Here is a 21,365-nt window from a genome sequence, read left to right on the forward strand (position 1 = left end):
TCTGTGCACATGCCATTCTTGTGTCTCAGGGGAAAAAAAAATAACACCTTTTAACCTATGAATAATGTAAGGTAAATTGATGGGTAAATTGATTCGTGTATGTTTTTCCATTTAAAATATCTCAAATATCTCTGTGCTTTCCACATTTTGAAATGCATACTATATTCTCCATAGAAAACATCAAAATACCAAGCTGCAAGTTTGTGAAACTTGAATTATGCCCTTCTGCATGTGTGTTGTGATGAGTTGAAAGTGACTAATTGTTGTGATCATGCATGCATATTTACGCTGCTCTGTTGAAGTGCTCAAGTGTATTTTAAGCAAGAGCAACGTTCTGTTGCTGCCATAGAACTCGGTGAAGATGCAGTTTTAGTTATGTGAAATAATTCACACTGACAGTAGTACGGTCTGAGTATATTTGTCAGAGGCAAGTAGTGTGAGCTTTTAGTAACATCTGCTTATAAAGGAATCTTGCAAAGCTGACAAAGGAAACTGGTATGTGTGACATTTCACCTAACTGAATAGAAGGGGAGGAGCGTAGAAAGAAAGTTGGTGCAGTAAGTTCAGAGTTTATGTTCATAATTTAACATCCTTGTACCTTAGCAATTTTGCACCTGTGTGCTCCTCCTGATACTTTAAAAAAAAAAAAAAAAAAGTATTTCGGAAGCTTGTTCTTCTGACTAATACTGCCGATTGCTTCCTGATGTTTCATTATGTCTTTTTCCATGGATAGTTCATTTTTAATTTTTTATTTTATTTGGGGAAAAAAAGAATTTCTTGGGTGGACAGCCCATTTGCAGTAGTCTGTGCATCAGAGGTAAGCAACTGTCTTAACATTTTTTTTAAGAATGCAGTCCACTTCTGATAAAGTGGGAGGTTATGAATTTAATAAATTGATTTTTAGCAAACACCTGTTGATAGTCATTCCCTGCACGTTAAGTTCAGTATCTTAACTTTATGTTGTCCTTTTCAGCCCAGGTTAATCTGGAACACATTTGTGTTGGGTGGTGGAGAAGGAAATTCCTTTCTCATGCATGCATTTTCTACAGCAATAACCTTGGTTTACTGTGGAGAGATTACCCCCCGCGGGGGAAGTGCTTCACCTGCTGAACACTGCACAGTAACTGAGAGGTTATGAAAGGCAGCAATTTAGATTATTCCATAGAAACTTGCAAGTAGCGTTTGGATGAGCAAATTATAAGGTCTTTGATTTAATAATTACAGGCTAATATTACCCATGGGGTCCACAGTGTTTACTGTTCTCAGATCGTTCATATAGCTTATCACTGATTTCCTGTATGCAACTATTGCAGAATAGAAACTGGCGGGGGGTGGTGGACATCTCTTTTATTTGAATCCCTATTGTTTTGGTGATGATACACATTGGGATAATAGGGTAAAGCATTTTGGACCATTATTTCCTCAGTTGCTGCAGTTGTGAATCGGAGTCTTAAGTAACCGAGCTGAAATTTGAACAAAGCTGCTGTTCAGAATCGCTTCTGTCCTGCAAACATCTTTCCCTGATATGACAGCTAATGACAGCTAAGTAGGAAGTAATGCTGGGCTGAAAGGCACGCAGCGATGTTTCAGCTGGCAGTAGTGGAAAAAACAAACGTTATCCTGTTTACTGCTCACTAGTTGAGCTAAAAACTGGAACAATTTAACTCGGTGTATCAATATGATATTTCTGCTGTCACCTCTTAGGGCACCATGGCTGCTAATTTATATTATTATGGCATGTCTGCCAGCAGGACTCAGCAAAATGTAAGAATTAAAATTCAGTGCTGAAACAAAGTATATTAATTGAAAATCTCAGCATTTTTGTCTTCCATTCATGTAGTTTTGCCATTTAATTTCCTTCTACTTACTTTTATTTTCCTGTTTAGTTAGGGGGCTTTTCCTCCACACCTGTTGCGGAGACTGATTGAATTAAGACTCTAGAAACATGGGGAGATTTTTAACTGGGTTTAATCCATTTTCTGCTTGAGCCCACTTCAAACTTCTTAATTAATTTTTCTTAACTGTAAACCAGCGATTACTCTCATCTATTTTCCTGGGCAAACTGGAGTGTCCTGTTTGCTGGAAAGTGAATACCCCTACCCCTGTGCTTTTTCTTTCTCTCCTTAATTGAGATTTTCCTCTTCCCTCTTTTTCTGTTGCTTTTTCACATCTTAATTCCCTTGCCCCCATCTGCCTGCATTCCCAGTAGTGTGTTTTGTATATTGTGTCAGTACTTCAGCTATAGCCTACAGCTGTTACGAGGAAAAGCAGAATAAAGACTGTCAGAATAAATAGTATTGGCTACTGACAGCAACTGCAGGAGTACTTTAAAAAAAAAAAGTTATTAAAACAAACTAGTATTTGGGGCTTATGAAGGTTCTGATCTTGCAGGACCCTAGAGAATAATGATTGTAGTGGTTCTTAATACGGAAAACAGCAGAGTGAGGGGTCCATTTCAACCTCTGGTTTTAAAATATGGAGGACCACCACACTTTTTTAAAAGGTGATGAAGCTTTTGTAGAACAGATCTGTCAGACCTCCCCCTTAAGGGATGTAGAAGCTGGAGAATTCCTCTCCATCGCTGCCATCTCCCTCATCTCTCTGGATTAATGAATTCTGTTCTGAATACCACCAAGGCTGTGTTAGGACAGTTGTTCACAAAACCCAGAACCAGTAGGAAGTTTAGCAGGTCAAAAGAAGGTTTGTGTGTTTAAAGTGGCCCTTTTGGGGCGGGGGGAATAAGGGGGACAAATCCTTGCTGTTCTTGCGTTGATCTCCAGGCTTTGGCATATCTACGTGACTCTGTTAATCATCGTTAATCTCTCCATCTGGTTGCGTTCCAGTCCAGATTGGTTTGTAATACTCAGGATAAAGTTGCTGAGCGCTGCAGAAAGATGGGAGACCTGAGAATTGGTTTCACAGTGGTAGTGGTACCCTCTCCAGCACTCAGCCAGCATGTGTCGTACCCTGTGCTGTAAGTAACAAAGGTTGTGTGACCTTTGTACCAGAAGGAGGATGAGGCTGCCAGGTGAGCTGGTGCAGCTAGGCTCATACGTGCGCTGCTCAGGGTGAGCCTCATCTGGCGTTTGGAGCAGATTGTCAGAAAGCATGCCCCAGAATTCTTGGGGTGGGCTTCCTCTGGGGCGTGTGTGGTGGTTCTGAGACATTACTATTTTGTATGTGTATTTTTAATACGAGACTGTATTGTGCCTGCCAGAGTGGTACATAGCATGATGTTGAGGCTGAATGTTGCTTGTCCCAGGGTTGTGGTGAAAGGAGTATTTGGTGTTTGCAGAAACGTGGCTTGTTGGGGTAGCTGCCAGCAGTGAGAGCAGTGCCCTTCTAGGGGTATGCGAGACCTCTGCCGGCTAATTCTGTAGTAAGAATTCATTGAACAGCTCTGATGATGCAGAAGGAGAAAAAAAGTTTCTAGTTCGCTCTCCTGTTATCGATGTTGGCTGTATAGGAGAGAGGAGTGATGGAGGTATGGTTTTACCACAGTACGTAAATAAATACACGAAGGAGGTATGCTAAGTAGGCATGAAGACTTTCATAACTGAGGCTTGAGATTTGTTTGCATTTGGTTGTGAAGTCTATATTTGTTCTGTTGGATAGTGCAGAAGCCGGATACTGTTTTACTCCTCTTAGCATTATAAAGTGAATTACCTTCAGAAACAAGTAGTTGAGTTTACAGTATCTGTGAAATGTGTTACTGACTGCCCCTCAAAGTTGCTTTCCAGTTGTTTATTACAAGCTGATAGTAGAAAGAAGTGTGCTATCAGCATGTAGCTTAGATTTGCTTATCCTCTTGATTTTTTTTTTTTTTTTTTTTGGATGTAATAGCTGTCCTGAACTGTGTAGATTTCCTTATTCTGGAGGTCAGTTGGATGCTAGGTGTTGCTCTGCGGCTGGTGTCTTCTTTCCTGTTCTGACAACAGAGCTAATTGATAGTTCTGTTCATTCTCAGGTTTCCTTTGGAGAGTAGTAGACCCATGCTGTCAATACCTTACAGGCTATTCTGATGATTTCCCATGTGGAAAATCAGGGGAAAGGATGTAAATGAGAGCACTAAGCTAATTTTTCTGTCTTTTAAAACAGTGAGGCAGAGACCCAGGTGGTCTCCAGTGTAATTTACCTAAGAACAGAAAGAATTCATTGGAAAATGTAGTCTCGAGGGCCAGGAGACAAGCAGGGGAGGACTAAGAGGAACTCAGGCTTCCTTTCTTGTTTGTTTCAGTGATTCTGTCCTTGTGTTCTTGAAGACCAGAGGGGGAAAAGACCCCAGCAACCTGCCCCCAAAGACTGTGGTTATCTGTATGACTGCATGGCTCCCCCCCCCCCGCCCCCCGCGTTGAGAACCTCTCCCTCTCCTCTCTCCTTTTTTTAATTTTCCTTTCTCTTTTCCCCTCTTTCCTTGTAAGTAATATTCTCTTCTCCGGTGTAGCTTCCCCCCCCCCCCCCCCTTCTCTCTTCTCTGTGGTTGAAGTGGATGTGGAGATCCTTCACCGTTAGTGGTAAGGTCACTGAAAACTCTTCTGTCGCTTCCTTAGAGCAGCACTGTGCCGTGCATGTGGGTGGAGAGAGCAGGTTAGCCACTCTGTGTTGTGCCTGCCGGGAGGGACAGCAGCTGGTCATGCCCAGCGAACCCCAAGAAGCTCGGGCAGTACATCGAGTAGTTCATCTTGTCAGTCCTAGGTCTGGCTCCCACGTATGTCCCTGTGAATCAGCAAACTTCCAGAAGATACCTGGGCTAAACTAGTGAGAATATAGATTTACCGTATTCCTTCTGCCTGCGATATCTCTCCAGGGTCTCGTGTATTTTGAAAGCTGGTATAAAATAACCTTCCGTGTTTTTGCGTTTCTTCTCTTTGATCCAGCTTGTTTCGTGTGCATTGTCTTTAATCACTGCCTTTGCTTCACTTAGCCTCAGTCCTTGTTCTTCTCACAGGTGGCAATTTTCTCATGTGTTTTCCACATCAAAGCTCTCTTTTATTAAAATTTCATTCTTTCTCTGCTATGAGATGATAATAACAGACAGAAGTATTAGCATGGTAACTTTATAGTATGATGGCAATGAAAGTCTGTATGAAAATGGAGCTCTTGAAACAGAACAAAGGATTGGATCCTCACAGACCTAACACTGAAAAACTGAACCTGTCCCTTGAAAAGCAGGAAGATTTGTCTCCTGCAGCAGCATGTGAGAGGGGAATACTGGGCAAAGATCCACAAAGTGGTACTGGCGGGCAGCAGATACGGAGGAATGATTTCTGATGCCAGTCAAGTATCGCGGGGTTCACACTGCGTTGTGCAGAGCAATGTAACATCAATAATACTATCTTTCAGATATCTAATTCTAATACTATCAGAATTAAACAGTTTAATTCTGCAGAGATTCATGTGCTTTTCGTTTTGGGGGGGGGGGGGCTGACTTTACTCACAGCCAGCAGAATCCCTTGCCTTGCAGCTGTTGTTAACTTTGGTAGGAATAGAAGCAGTAAAGCCTGTGTATTGCCAGGCACTGTAAACAAACACAACATGGGGTAGTGGTTGCACTTTCTGATCGGGTGGGGGGGGGGGTGGCAGGGAGGAAGACTGGGAGTGGAGAACAAAGCAGGAAAGTGATTTGCCTAAAATCGTGCAGCTGGTTTGTGGCTGAACTAGGACCAAAGTTCAGTGTCTTAGTTTCTGACCAGTAGTTCATACTTGCTATTTCTTTCATGTTTTGTCGTAAGCTCTTTTCATGAAGTCTGTGAAGGTACAGCAGTGGAGGGTGGTAGAAATTCACTGTCTCCTTCCTTTTTTTTTTTTCCTTGTCCAGGTTAAGTCGTATTTTCTGACATTTGAAGACCAAACAGCACCATGGCTCCATGAATTGTGAAACCGCAGGAAGTGTGGCAGCCCTCCCTACCTCCAGCTTTCCTTCCTTATTGTTACATTCTTCTCAGGACCTTTGGTTTCATCCCCACTGGGTGCAGTGGCCTGCCACGGCATCAGAGCAGAGCAAAGTCTGCGGATCAGGGAGAGCCATGGCTTTGAGCTTGTCTGTCTTTCATCTCTTCTGTAAGTTCAGAGTGTTGGTGCTTGTCACTCTGTGTTTGATGGTGCTATGGGCCACATTCAGTTACCTTGTGGACTCCAGACAGGAAAGTTACAAAGCTAAGAGCATGGTGGAGGACAGTCAAAAGGAAGAGAAGATCGAATCAATTGCAAAAGTTCCCACGGTGAAGTCATTTTACTGCCCAGCTCTGTCTCCGTACCTGCGTAAGTGATGGCGCTTTCCTTTCTAACAAGTTACATCTGCTTTGGTACTGCTGACTTGGTTTTCTTCCTAGCTGTTTTACAGTTAGACGCTTTTCCTGTGAAACAAATACAGCACAACCAGTTGCAGTAAGTACTTCTGGGTGAGGAAGCGACTTGTGGCACAGAGTGCCTGTGCTGGGTCTGGCGGGGATAGCTGCCCGTATGGTGCTGCGCTTTGCGTTTGTGGCTAAAACAGCTTTGGTAATGCACCGGTGACTTGGCTACTGCTGAACAGTGTTTGCACACTGTTGAGGCTTTGCCTCTCTCTTCCCTGGCCCGTTAAAATCTGGTAGGCTGGGGGTGGGCAAGAGGTTTTGAGTGGACACAGCTGGGACGGTTGACCCCAACTGACCGAAGGGATATTCCATACCGTATGACCATACCATTTATCATGCTCAGCAGTAAAAGCTCAGGCAAAGGAGGAAGGGGAGGTGTTCGTGGTTATGGCGTTTGTTTTCCCAACAACTGCTATACATGCTGAAGCCCTGCTTCCCAGGCTGTGGCTGGACATCTGCCCGCCGATGGGAAGTAATGAATGAATTCTCTTTTTGCCTTGCTCACGCGTGCAGCTTTTGCTTTTTTTTATTAAACTATCTTTATCTCAACCACAGGTCTTTTCACCTTCCCTCAATTTTTTTGCCTTTTCATTATTAGATGTACTTTTTTGTCTCTATCTTGACAATTGAAAGACTTCACAGCCACGTTGGGGTTAGCACTATTTATGGTGAAGGTTCAAATAGGTGACTGTTTCCTTGGTTTGGCCATTTTTATAGTCCACTTTTTTTTTGTCTTGGTATTGCTAGCAGCACCAGGCTTCTGCTTTGCAGTACCATGTCATTGTCTTCTTCCTCTTCCTTTTTGTGAACCTGATTAGGGATTTGCTTGGGAAGCTGGATTTTTCCCTTCTCCCCAGTATAGTCCAAAAAGCTGCTGTCTAGCTGCACACCCACGCCCCTGCCCCCAGGACATATTTGCTTACGTGAATGCACTGTGGCTGTAGCCGTCACAGTTGCCTGCATTGTTCTTTCATGGGTTTGCCGAGTCTGGAGGAGCTGGAATGATAGCTCAGTGCAAGAGAAGTGATGGAAATTCCATTTGGCTACAGAGACCCTTGGTACATTTTATCTTACAAATTTATAGCCTTAAGCCTTTCATGCTTTTGTTCGTGCTTTAAGTAGAGACGACTTCTCACAGCCACAGTCCTATGTCTCTTTCCACTTCCCTCTCCTCTGGTTTGCCCTGACAGCTGTTTCTGGCTAATCCTCCCGCAGTAGGGTGGAACTTCTCTTGATTTTTATTTAATATATCTTTTTATTATCATTACTCTATAATCAGTTTAAGCAACTAAACACTCAATACCCTCTCCTTCCACTGCCTGCGTAATGTCCTTGTAGCACTACTTTTCTCTTGGAAAGGCAGGGAAACCAACTGGGGCTTGAACCTGGGTTTCTTACGCTGGTTAGAGAGTGCCTCATTAGGTTACTGCACTAGCCACGACGAGAAATGGCTTGGGAAAGCTTCTTGTGCTTCTCCTACAGGAGGTGCCAGCAAACTCACCTTCAAAGCATCTCTCACACTAGAAGAAGTGGAAAAGGAGAACCCTCAGGTAGCCAAGGGCCGGTATCACCCTACGGAGTGCTCAGCATTGCAGCATGTGGCAATCCTCATCCCACACCGCAATCGAGAGAAGCATCTGCTGTACCTCCTGGAGCATCTCCACCCCTTCCTACAGAGGCAGCAGCTGGACTACGGCATCTATGTTATTCACCAGGTGAGGCAACTGTGCAGAGACGTGTTTGGGTGGGGATGATGTCAGTGCTCTGCAGCCTGAGGAGAGGCATGCTGCTGCCTCTGCTGTCCAACATCAGTCCTCCAAGCCTGCTTCGAACACCCCTACTTGTTGAGGGATGCAACGGTGCATGCAGCCATTGCTGGTAGCACTACAGGATCTTAGCTGCTGTTAGCAAAGCTGGGAAGTATTAACAAACAGTGCCTTTAACTGGCGTCCATTTCTCAGTCTAAGTAACTTACTGTTTCTGAGTTAGCGTTCCAGGTAAGTGTCTTTTGCATTACTAATGCAACTCACTTCTCTTGCAGTGTACACATACATAACTAGGCTGACATGTTTTCTGTCTGTAAATTTGGAGTTGTTTGGATCGAAGGCCTCAGTTTGTATCTAGCTCTTCTCTCCCATCTGCTTGCTGGCTGTCATGCTTAGTAAGCTGTGTGTATCATGTGATTGTACTTACTTCTGCTGTCTCAAACTAAACACGCCAGCTACTGCTTGTAGGTGCTTTACTTGCCCAGCAAGGGCTGTGGGAAGAAGTAGTCATGGCAGAGCATTTGGTTCCTGAAAGATTTATTAATTTCTTTATTTGCCTTCTTTCTGGCTCTGCTGAGTCAGCGGCTAAAATTTGAGCATACAGACTTGTGCCACGTTGTCTTTCATCTAAGGTGCTTATGTTCTGGCCACATGAGCTAAAAGCAGTATAGATTTCTCTTTTGTAATATGTTGTCTTTTTCTTCATCTCTTACTGTGTTTGCTTTCTTTTACTATCATTTACTTACCTGTTCTGCTTTGACTCTAAACAGATTTTTCAGATAGCAGGAGAAAAAGGTGATAAACTAATATAGTTTCTCCTCCCTTTGTTTAAAAAGGGTAGAGTCAATTAACCAGTATGAGGCAGTGCATTCTATGTGAAAGCTTACACTTTCGCTCAATGGCACAGCAGAACAGCAACAAAAGTCATGGCAGGATATATACTTTCAGTTGGAATAGACTGTTCTTTCATTGTTTAGAGTCACGTGGCCCGTAGAGTGGAAAAACTGAGGCTTTTTTCTGCGTTAGTATGTACTGTAATCATACATATAATGGCTCACTCCAGCTAGCAAGCAGTGGTTAGCCATAAATCATTGGGAGAAGGGACATACGTTCTTTATTTATTGAAATATGTGAGGTGGAGAACGGGCATTGTCACGTTAGCAAAAAGTAATACAGAAGTATGAAAGTTTTGTCTGATGTGAGCAGCAATGTCGGGTCTGGACTTGTTCTATTGGAGTTTTTACTTGGAAGATTGGAAGCTTTTGCTTAGCCTTTCCATGTAGATAGGCATACCCAAATACTGAAAAGTGGGTCTAACAAAACTCTCTTTTATGGCAAATCCATTCTCACTCTCCATTTGTGATGTCATTAGTTATTTTAAGTATCTTTTGAGGAAAGAAATAGTTAAAAACAGGATTTAACTATTAAAATACACAGAGTTTACTTTGGAGGAAGATTAAGAAATGGGCCATTTATATTTTTTTCTGAGCCATTGAAGGGCATACTCGAGATCTCTTCTTTATGGGCTACTTTTAACATCTTGAAAATCGTGTTTCTCTGCACAAATGTGTGCATATGTGAGTGCGGTGCTGAAAAACATGTGAGTTTGTAATCCCTAAAGGGTGAATAAGTTCTTTCCCGACGTAAGTTGGCCTTGAGTTCAGTGTTCTTCTTCCATAGAAACAAAGGAGGACAAGTCTCTCCTCAATAAAAGATGAGAGTAAACTTTGCTATTTGTTCAGCATGTGGTCTGACGTTGAAAACTGCCCTTCCTGGAAAGCAATTTTAGCTGTCGTTTGGCTACCTTTTGTGCAGGAAGTGGGCTGCGGTAGCTGACCGTGCTGATGGGGGGGGGGACAGAACAGCAGCAGATGGTGCACGTTGCTGCTGAACTAGGCTGGGTCTTATACCCAATACAAGTGACATTCTCTGTACGTTCTTTACCAGTCATCTGAATTGTTCTGTTCACTCAATAACCTATGTTTTCATCATCAGGAGAATATTTTCTGACAGATATTTTTATATACAGGACACGCTAAAAAAACAGTCAGGAATTTGACATGATAGATTGTAGGTGAATTGTATCTAAGTTTTTCTTGGAAGGTACATTCCTTCCCTTACTGAGAATGGAAGCAATTGATTATCCCTCTCAATTTCTCAGAGCGGGCACTGGGCTGTATTTCCTTACTGCAGGTATGGAGCCATAAATCCCATAAATCCTTGTACAGGAGCAGATGGCTGTTAGTGATGGTGAACAAATTGCTCCTTCAGAGCAAAGCGTTACTTTTTAGAATGATGAAACATGCTTTGTGTACAACTGCTTTTCCCTACAGCTAACCTCCTCTCAGTCAGGGGAGGCCAGCTTCTTCCTCATCTTCCATGGAGCCTCTTTCAGTCCAGGCACCTTCTAGCAAATGACCCCTTTCTCTTGAAAATGGCTTTTTTTATTCTTTCAAGTACATCAGGTTCCTAGCTCTGGAAAGTGACTGCCCTGTCAGTTTCTGGGAGCACAGGGTTTGGTCCTCTGACTCCCAGGTGGGAACTTGAGGCGACTCGCCACCTTGTCCTCAGGAGCAGAAAGCCTTCTACAGGCTGGCACGTGTGCACAGCCCTGTAAAAAATAAATAGCAAGATAAGCACACCTGTTGCTCCAGAGTGAATGGTGACATGGTAAGCTTACAAAACTGCCAGGTGTGTGTATATACATGTATACCTCAAAGGTGAAAAATGGTATTTTGGAAAAGCGAAGATGCACTAACTTATAGCAAAAGCAAGCAACAAAGACTAGTAAAAGTCAAGTGAAGCTCTGTGCCAGGGGGAGTCCCTGTGCACCATAATAATTAGATTATAGATAGGAGTTAAAAATGAAGAGACCTGCTTTTTATTTCCCACTCTGCCACCTACTGTGTGACCTAAGGAAATACAGTGAACTCTTTAAGCATTGCTATCCTCTAAACTGAGTGGACAAGCATAAACCATCTGTGGCAGGTGCTCTGACATCTATAAACCAGTCAGTATGGGAGTAATGTTTTGGTGTTTTGTTTTTGTTGGGGGTGTTTTGTTGTGTTTTTTGGTGGTGTTTTTTCTTTTTTTTTTTTTAAGCTTCCTTAAGCCTTACTGACACAGTTGTATGGAGTGCCAGTTTCTAAACTGTTTACAGGTATCTCTCTTGTTATGTAGCCTGATGGGAACTCCAGGACAGGAGCAGCAATAGCAGTGAAATTGCAGTATGCATACTTCTGGTGCCCAGATAACCGCAGGCTCTCCTGACCTTGTCTGTGTTTGTTCATGACAAGTAGAGACTGAAGAAACACTTTGCATCATTGGCCACTCTGCTGCTGTATCTAAAGTTATGGGGTAGCTCTTTGTGTAGTTACTGCTGTAAAGGCTGTGACGCACGAATGCGGCTGCAAACTACAAGATTAGAACAAATGCCCAGGAGCAGTTCTGGTTCAAAAGGTTTGACACCTTCTTCAGAGGTTTTTTCCATTCTCTTCCACAGGCTGGCAGCACCAAATTTAATCGAGCTAAACTGCTGAATGTAGGATACCTAGAGGCCCTAAAAGACGCGAACTGGGACTGTTTCATTTTCCATGACGTGGATCTGGTGCCAGAAAATGACTTTAACATTTACATGTGTGACAGACAACCAAAGCACCTTGTAGTTGGCAGGAACAATACTGGATACAGGTAGGAAACCAGGACTATGGAAAGAATACCAACTGGGAAATGCCAAGTTACTGATAATGTTCCTCTTCTGTTGGAGCTGTATGCTGGTATCTACCCTTCCTTCTGACACCAGATTTCTGGTGGTAATGCTCCGCCTGTCTGGAGCGCCTTCTGGCAAAAGATAGCTGAAGATCTCTGAAGTCAGCTCCGTGGTCACCCGTACAAACGATCATTGTCATCATTCTGGTTTCTGGGGTGAGGTAAAGGGCGTTCTGAGAGGAAACCAACGTGACAGAGGTTGTGTGAAGACCTTCCGTCAAAGTTAGAAATACACTTGCAGTCTTCTGGTCCTGTGATTTGACAGTGTGATCTTACTATTGTGCTAATAAAACTTGCCACTTAGCTTTTGCTGTTGAAGAGGTAACTTCTGATATTGAGAGCTCAAGTGTGAGAATTTGCCAAGGGTTGTCCTTTAATTATTTGGCTGTACAGCATCTAATACAGGATCGTTCTGATTTTTAAATGGGTCCCCTAAGTGATAGTGTGATATAAATAATTTAAAGTGAAAAGTCAGGTTCAGTCCACCTCAGAGAAAAAAGGCTCCTGTGCTTGGTGAATTTAATGACTAGAGTGGTTTCATTGAATGTGTTTCTTTCAAGAGTCACCTCTTATGTCATGTCGCTCCTAATATTAATTAGAAGTGGGCTTTTCAAAAGCTGATCTCGGAGTACTTTGAAGTAAAGCTCTACTTCACTTCTGGGTTTCCTTTGTCAAATATATGAGAAAGAGGTGGGATGTGCAAATTCTTATAGAGAATAATATTCACTTTCCAGTTATTCAGTGAAAATGGGAACAAGCACAAATGGACAGGGCTTGTGACAAGTTTTTGGAGCACTGCGCCTTGCAGAGAGAATGCTGAGGGCTACAGGATGGTCGTGCACCAAAGCAACAGAAACATTGCCTTGGTTAATTGACAGGCATGCAGAATCCAGGCTAATAACATGGCACAAAGCTTGAGGTACTTTACTTAACCTCCTGTGCCCTAGTTACTGCAAGTGTTTAGCTTAGCTAAAGATGGATTTTTTTTTTTTTTTTTTTTTTTTTTTTTTTGCTTTTACTAAGGTGTCGTCTTACTATTAATTTCCTCAGGTTTCTCCTGTTTGTGGGAAGGAGCTGTTAGTTATGGGTCAGCTTTAAGCTTTGGCTTTAAAGAGTCTTATGCTGACAAAATGTTTCTGTTGTGAATACCCAGCATCACTATTCACTAGGATACTGGTGGTTTGAATTAGATTCTTACTTTCTTTTCTGTGTCACTGCCTCTGTTCAGAGGTGTGTTTTTGAAGACTGTGTCACCTAGGAGCAGGATATGCCTGGGCCCTGCCAGTTCTGCTCTGCCTGAGGAGGAACGAGTGGGCAGCACTGTCCTGGTTACAGCTCTGGCTCCTTCAGTGTCTGCCTCTCCAGTGGTGTAGGGGAATTACGGGGTGCATATATGGATATGTGGGTGGGCAGTCAGTTCCCAAACCCTACCAGGCTGCTGGAATGGGGGGATGTGGGACTGTTGGTGACTGGCAGTGCAGCCTGAAAGCATGGCTGGGGAGGGCTCTTCCCTGCTGTTGCTGTTTATGGGACCTCCTTGCTGTCCATTCCACCTGTTGACTGCGTTTCTCTAGAGCACCCATAGCAGAAGTCTCAAGGTGGTGATGCATAATTAAAACTCGACAGGGCCTCTGCTACCTTGTGGTTGGTCTCCTCTAGGAGAAGAGATAAAGGGGAGAGAGCAAGGAAGAGTAAAAATTCCAGAGGGAGAAAAAAACGCAGCTAGAGCACATGAGAGACTGCATCTGCCTCGAACAATCCTTTTTGTATGTTTATATAGGTAACATCGTCTCTTTGGGAAGTATATCACAGTCCCAGCAAATGACAGTTGAAGCCTTTTTCAGACAACTGGAAGAAGCCTCATGTATACAGGCCCTGGTCCTCGTGGAAGACTCTATTCATCCTGGTATCTGCTGGAAGGGGCAACGCAACAGGGCACAAGTAATCCAGGAGATTTCTGAAGTGAATTGATGATAACTTCCTGACACAGGTGATCAGAGCTGATGAAGGGAGGTGTTCTGCTGAACTTTATGCTTACAAACAAGGAAGAACTGGTCAGGGATGTGAATGAAGGTCAGAAACAAGGAGGGAATGAGGCAAATAGTGGGATCACAACCCTGGACTTCCTGTTCAGGGATCTGCTTAGAAGAATCATTTGGGAGATGACCCTGGAGAGAAGAGGGGTTCAGGAGAGCTGGTAGATCTTCAGCGGTTGCCTCCTTCGTGCGCAAGCACGGTCCGTTCCTATGTGCAGGAAGTCAAGCAAAGGTGGACAGAGGCCTGCATGGATGAACAAGGAGCTCCTGAGAAAACTCGGAACAGAAAAAGGAAGCATGAAAGAGGTGGAAGCAGAGTCAGGTGACTTGCAAGGACACACAAGATGCTGTCTAAGCATGCAGGGATGGGGTTAGGAAAACCAAAGCCTCTCGAGTTGAATCTCGCAAGCAACATGAAGGGCAATGTGAAGGGCTTCTACAGGTACATCAGCTGCTGGGAAGAGTAGGGAAAACGTGTACCTGCTGTGTGGCAGGGGACCTGGTGAAAAAAGACAAGAAAAAGGCCAGGATACTCAATGCCTTCTCTGCCTTGGTCCTTACTGGCAAGATTTGCCTTCAGGATTCCCAGGCTTCTGATACCAGTGGAAAAGTCTGGACGTAGGAAGACTTACCCTTGGTGGAGGAGGATCAAGTCAAGGAATGCTCAAACTGGGCATAGACCATAAAACCATGCGACCTGATGGGATGTATCCGTGAGTGCTAACGGAACTGGTTGCTGTCATTGCAAGGCTGTTGTGTTATCTTTGAAAGGTCGTGATGACTGGGGGAGGTTCCTGAGGACTGGAAGAAAAGAAATGTCACTTGTCTTCAGGACAGGCAAGAAGGAGGATTTGAGGAACTACAGGCTGGTCAACCTCACCTTTAATCCCTGTGAAGGTGATGAAGCAAATCTGTTCACAGGTCATACCTGACCAATCTGATAGCCTTCTCTGATTTGACTAGCTTGGTGGATGAGGGAGGAGTTAGTGGATAATGTGTATCTTGACTTAAGAAGGCTGTCTCTCATAACATCCCCATTGACAAAGTGATGAAGTATGGACTAGTAAGTGGACAGTGAGATGGAGTGAAAACTGGCAGAACTCCTGGGCTCAAAGGGTTCTGATCATTGGAGCAAAGTCTGGCTGGAGGCCAGTCACTAGTGGTTCACTCCGGAGTTTGATACAGGGGCTGGTACTTGTTAATATCTTCATTAGTAACCTGGACAATAGGGCAGATTGCACCCTCAGCAAGTTTTCAGAAGATAGAAATCTTGGAGGGGTGGTTGATGTACCAGGGACTTTGTCAGGCTGGAGAATGTGGCCAACAGGAATCTAAAGAAGTTAACAAAGGGAAATGCAGAGTTCTGCAGCTGGAGAGAGGCAACTCCATGCACCAGTAGGCCAACTGGAGGCCAACTCTCTGGAAAGCAGCTTTACAGAAAAGGATCTGGGCCAGCAATGTGCCCTCATGACAAAGGCCAGTAGCATCTTGGGCTGCATTAGGAGGGGTGTTGTCGGCAGGTTGAGGGAGGTGATTGTTCCCTTCTACGCAGCACCATTGAGAGGACACCTGGAGTGCTGTGTCCAGTTCTGGGTTCCCCAGCACAATAAAAATGTGGACATGCTGGAACAAGTCCAGAGAAGAGCCATGAAGATGATGAAGGGATTGCAGCATCTGACATGTCAGGAGAGGCTGAGAGTGCTGGACTGTTCAGCCTGGAGGAGAGAAGGCAGAGGGGGATCTTGTCAATGTGTATACATACCTGATGGAAGGGAGTAAAGAAGGTGGAGCCAGACCCTTCTCAGTGCAAGGCAAGAGGCAATGGGCACAAACTGAAATACAGGAAATTCCATTTAAACATACAAAAAAAGGGGGGATGGGGGGGGGGGGGGTTGTGGTTGGTTTTTTTTTTTTTTTTTTACTGTGAGGGTGGTCAAATACTGGAACAGGCTGCCCAGAGAGGTTGTGGAGTCTCCATCCTTGGAGATGCTTGGAACCTGAATGGAAACGGTCCTCAGCAGCTTGCTCCAGCAGACCCTGCTCTGAGCAGAGGGGTTGGACTAGCTGATCTCCAGAGGCCCCTTCCAACCTCCGCAATTCTCCTGTGATGCTGTGACAGGAAAAATCAGCCAGGAAAAATAGTCTATGAGGGAGGTTGTGTGTGGTGGTTTGTTTTTTTTTTTTTTTCAGGGGGAGTTGGTGTTTTTAAATTAGGTTCATGGTAAACCAGAAATAATAAGAAACACTGCACCTTTGCTTGTCTGGCATGTAAATTCCAATAATGGATACTTTCTAGCCCTGGCAATTTGTTCGTCTGTTTATATTCACATACATCTAGAAATCAAAATGCAATCTGCAGCCATGTGCACATCACCTCTGAAGTGCGATGTAGTAGAGGCTGTGTTGTAATGCTTACCTTAAGGACCAAGAAAGAGGAGAGTATCATAAAAAGCAATTAGCAAAATGGTATAAGAAGATAAATAAGCATGGTATGTAAATACCTTTTTAAAGTAGATGCAGTTTCCTGGAGAAGGAAGGTAGAAGTTAGAAATGGATCTTTTTCAGAGCTGAGCTCCATTACATTAGGTTACCAAGTAACTTGCACTGTACCTTACCTTGGAATTGGTCCTGCAACATCCCATAGCACGTGCCCCCTTGCTGTGATCTGATTTCATTCCAAGTTTTTCAGATTCAGCTCTAAGATAATCGATGGCTTGCTATCATTATTGCAAAGCTTCCACTATATTAGCGCATAGCTTTGTTCCTTTTCTACTCATCAGAGTCCTTGAGGTGAAGTGCCTTTTTGGCTGGCAAGGGAGAGAGAAACTATTGAAGAAGTCTACGTTCTCTGAGTTGGGGAGTTCTCGCCTAAAGCAAATCACCATCGTTTTGTGAAAAGAGGAGGAGAACGAGACCCGCCTCATGAATTTGTGCACCCTTAACTCTGTGAAAGACAGGTCTAGATCCAGAGTTTCAGGGTGGTATTTTCGTTGTTGGTAGAACTTGACTTTTAATTCCTCATTCTCTCTTCTTGTGTACTTCCAGGTTACGGTACCAGGGATATTTTGGAGGTGTAACTGCTCTAACAAGAGATCAGTTTTCCAAGGTGAATGGATTCTCTAACAACTACTGGGGTTGGGGTGGAGAAGATGACGACCTTCGAATCAGGTAATAAATAAATAAAAGGCTAGAGGGAAATGGGTGTGAGAGGGGGAGGCATCGATTTAAAAAACAAAAAAATCGGTGTGACTTCACACCTAGCCTCCAAAGGTGGAACACTATGGGAGCCTTCAACTCAAAACAGTATTGCAGTGGGGATTTGGAGTGTGAGATGCAGTTCTGTGAATGGTTTCCTCTTTGAAAAGGTTAGGCACGCCTGAGACCTGGTCCTCCTCCTGACAGCATTGTTGGTTGGGTATGGGGTTTGTTGTGAGGTGTGTGTGTTTGTGTGCAGGTTTTTTTGGTGGTTTTTTTTTTGTATTCTCACTTGGAAATTGCTTATAACCGAAATAATAAGATTGAAGTCTGGAGTGTGATTTGCCGAAGAGACACAGATGTATTGAGTTCCAATACTTTGCGAGAGCATGGGAGTATGTTGGTTTTGGTGGGATTGGGTTTTCTGCATTCATTGACTACCATGATTTACTCCAAGCAGGGCTTAGTTTGTACGTGGGTGGTGGTGATGATAGTTAAGATAGTGAGTAACTTGAATTTTAGAAAGACTGCATGTATATGCATATGCCCTTTGCTCTTGTTAAAACTAGGTCTGCAGACGTGCCTGTCAAAGTAGGAGAAACTTATTAGTTTGAAAGGTTTAGTAGGACAAAGAAGTCGACAAAACTTTTATGTTGATCTTTTGCCCTTTGCCTAGGAGGAAACCTCTAATCCTGTGCTGCTGTTAGTGAAGGAAGGAAAAAAACAAAAAAACCCCGCAAGCTCTGTTGGCAGAGCCTGTCAATTTGTAACTTGGGTATACTCTGTCATTCTTCAAGTGTTTATCCTTTTCAATTGCTTAAATATGCAAACAAACATTTGGGGGACATAAAATTCATACCCCTGGTGATATTAAATAATTACACTGGTGAAATCAAGTGTGTTAAAGTTAGGAACTTCCAAATGAAAGTTTTTCGCTGCGTCAGTTCAGCAGACCAGTCAGCTGTATCTCAAGAAATCTAAAAGGTCTACTGGTGACATGGATTTCTGTCCCTTCTTAATCACAACTTTCTTTTTCTCTCTACCCCTAGCTAGACACACCAACTTCTTCTCTGTGACCTCTTGGGAGCTGGCTTTTATAGTGGTAGGGGATGGCTTGGTACCATCTTATTCCCCAGGTTCCTGAGAAGTGTCACAGTTAATGAGTGAACAAAGGTGATAGTGGTGTTCTTTCAAATGTTCCTGTGGGCAGCAGATCAGCAGGATTTACTGAGGGTCTCCACGATGTTTGCAAGTGGTTGGAATCAAAAGCGATGCCTACTTGTGCGTGGCACCTCATAACTTTGCAGCTGTTGTGGTCTTGGTGTGGAAACCAAATTGTATGACCCAGAGTGCACACTGCAACTGGACTTGGCTCATGCCTTTCCATGGAAGGGTGGATCTTGGACTGGGCTGGTTATGGAGTTTGCAGTGGGTAGGTAATGGGAAGCTTGCTGTCTCGGTGGGTAGCTGTACGGAGAGATCCTTGCAGCCTTCCTGTGCGAAGACAGCAGATGGCAGCATCCCCTTCAGTATCTTCAAGAACTCTGGGCTGGAGTGCTCTTAGGTCCTACTGTTTTGCCTCTACGTTAAATGTGATGGTCTCTTTTGGGCCCCTTCCTAAGGTGTGCATCACAAAGAGACTTTTCAGATCATTTGTTATATTTGTTTGATAACTTACTGCTACAAACAGTCATTGGAAAACTGTAGGGGCTCAGTTTCTTCAATTCTTGGTTTCCTATTGCTCTTTCAGCTGCTGCTGTGACTAGCAAAGACCTGGGCTATTCCTTAATTCCACTGTCATGAAGTTAATGTTTTCTGCTGACAGAGCAAAATTGTTGTGCTCCACAGATGTTTAAGGCCAAAAGCTCCAATCAAGTGCCTGATGTCAGACACTTAAATCCATGCATGGGGCTCAGTGTTTCTGGCACTGTTCTCAGAAAGTAAGTTTTCTTCATGTCAACAAATAAAAATTTTGCAGCTGTCTGCCAACTATTAAAAAAGAAAACAAGCTTTTTTTTTTTCAAGTGGAGAACTATCAAGTATAGGGGCTTTATTGCAGGAGTTGAGATGAACTTGTTGCAAAAAGGGTGGAATCTTGCTACAGACCTCCTAGGTTTAATACAGGGCAGTACAAACTAGACCAGAAAATACTAATTTAAATGTACTCTGTTGTTTAAATGTGTGTTTAAAGCTCTACATGATCTCTACTGTAGTAGCTACCTGCTTCTGTTTAAAAGAAAGGGCTATCTGTCACCCTACTGGACCTGTTCTCCAGAAACACAACTCTGAGCCCCATTTCTCTGGCAAAATGGGTCATGGAAGAGATGAAGATGAGTTTCCTACGATTCTCTGTGCTTGCTTCAATGGCATCTACAAGAGATGAAGTCTCCAAATGTTGGTGTTTGTTTTGGTGGTTTGTGTGGTGGTTTTTTTTTTTCCCTTAAGAGCTTGTTTATAGGTGATGTCTTGCTCATGGCACTATTGTTTCTTCCAGGGTTGAGATGCAGAAGATGAGAGTGGTAAGGCCATCTCCTGATGTAGCCAGGTACACAATGATCTTCCATAGACGAGACCATGGTAATGAAGAGAATGGAGAGAGGTGAGTCAAGAACAGTGTTCCACCTTGCATTGTCTTGGTACGTGGCTAGGAGCCAGGCACCTGGGGGCAAAGTTCTTTGCTCTAAGCCAAACAGGCATTTTGTGGTACACAGAGGCTCTGGGGGTGAGTCCTGTGACACCACTGCTCACAGCTGGCAGCTGTTGTTCAGTACATGAGATCTGCCTAGAATCGACTGGATGATGTTCCTTAGAAACTTCCAAAGCTACATGGATATTATTTGAGCGTATGATTTCAGAGATTAAACCAAAGGACTGTTTTCCCCATGTCCAGCTGTCCATGCTGAGGACAGGAAAAGCATGACTTTACATTCCCAGTAGATACAGAATGGCTGTAGCTCTGCCTCAAGTTTACTAGTAGTGGGAAAGAGCTCAAAACTCCTCTCCTATGCATGGCAATGAAGATTTTTCTCCTCTCTGTCCTCAGGATGAAGCTTCTAGGTCAGGTATCTAGAACGTGGAAAACAGATGGGCTGAACTCTTGTTCATATAAACTGCTCTCAGTGGAACATAACCCTTTATATGTCAACATCACGGTGGATTTCAGCATGGAGCCGAAGATCTCTTAAGGGCAAACACCACACAGGTTATTGGAAACGGCAACAGATCGTGTTTGTGGTTGCTGTTACAGCAGATGACTCTGGCACTCTGCTTGAAGGAGTACTTCAGTAGCAGAGAAGAAAGTCTTTCTTCACAGCATCTAATTGGTTGGTTGAGAATTTCCTTTTGTGAGGACTGGAGATAGGGACTGTCCCAAGGGACAGGTCCTTGTGTTCTTCTATGCACTTTCTGCTGGGACATTTACAAAAGTGTCCTTGTTTGGGCTGGTCCAGTGGAAGGGCTTGAACTAAGTGTCCTGAGAAAAAATTTGTTCTTGCAACTATTCCTAAATTTACTTGTTGTAGGGGGAAGGCAGCCTAGCACTGCCAACACTGCCATGACTTCAAAAGGAACAGGCCAGTCTTTTCTCATTAAAAGCACAAGAATTCTTCACCAACTACAAACTTGCTGAGAAAAGCTAATTTTTTCCAGCCTGAGGAAAAACTGCTTATGTGTGAGGGAAGGGCAATATTGGTAATAGGTGAGGAGATGTTAAAAATCTCTCAATAAATACACTCCATTGAACTCAAAAGGCTTCTCTTGTCCTTCATGAGCTCAGCTTACCCTGCTGTGGGACTGCTGAAGTGTCCTGTGGCAAAATGAAAGTCTCAGTTCTGCAGCAGGCTGCAGGTTGTGTTATTCTGGAGAGATCTGGAAGGAAAGGCAGGGGCCAAGAAATTGCTGTCCACATTTCTTAATGCTTTGGGCCACACTGTTAGCAGAGTGCAATTTGTATACATACCCAGGCCATTATTATATGTGATTCTTGTTTTAGAAGATTGGTGAAAGTCTATGGTTAACTACCTGTTCCAGTATGCTGCAGGATTTCTGCTAAAATCTTGATTAGAGCACTTTCCTTTCCTTACTGTCCTTACACCTGCCTGTTGGATATGCATCCCTTGCAGGTAGATGTGAAGCCAGGGTGGGGAGAGTTTCTTTTAGGACACAATATATTAAGAATTACAAGACAAAAAGCAACTTCTGCTTACTATAATATTGAAGAATGGTTCTCTAGCTGGTTGACACAT

At 43.6% G+C, this 21,365-nt stretch overlaps 1 protein-coding gene across 7 annotated transcripts in view; it reads left to right on the forward strand.

Moving 5' to 3' along the window:
- The window catches only part of B4GALT4 (beta-1,4-galactosyltransferase 4), a 33,914-nt gene extending 13,045 nt beyond the window's left edge, over window positions 1-20,869 (forward strand). For 6 of the 7 annotated variants that reach the window (XM_076348759.1, XM_076348773.1, XM_076348760.1 and 3 more), the window contains 6 exons: window positions 5,819-6,261; window positions 7,839-8,071; window positions 11,625-11,812; window positions 16,972-17,094; window positions 19,616-19,720; window positions 20,165-20,869. In XM_076348759.1, coding sequence (XP_076204874.1) covers window positions 5,868-6,261; window positions 7,839-8,071; window positions 11,625-11,812; window positions 16,972-17,094; window positions 19,616-19,720; window positions 20,165-20,306 — 1,185 coding nt within the window. In that variant the 5' untranslated portion in view covers window positions 5,819-5,867 and the 3' untranslated portion in view covers window positions 20,307-20,869. The remainder of the gene's footprint in view (window positions 1-5,818; window positions 6,262-7,838; window positions 8,072-11,624; window positions 11,813-16,971; window positions 17,095-19,615; window positions 19,721-20,164) is intronic. The other variant, XM_076348797.1, reaches the window with a different exon arrangement.
- Window positions 20,870-21,365: the final 496 nt, after the last annotated feature.

Source organism: Aptenodytes patagonicus, chromosome 1 (assembly GCF_965638725.1).
Source record: "Aptenodytes patagonicus chromosome 1, bAptPat1.pri.cur, whole genome shotgun sequence".
Classification (NCBI taxonomy): Eukaryota; Metazoa; Chordata; class Aves; order Sphenisciformes; family Spheniscidae; genus Aptenodytes; species Aptenodytes patagonicus.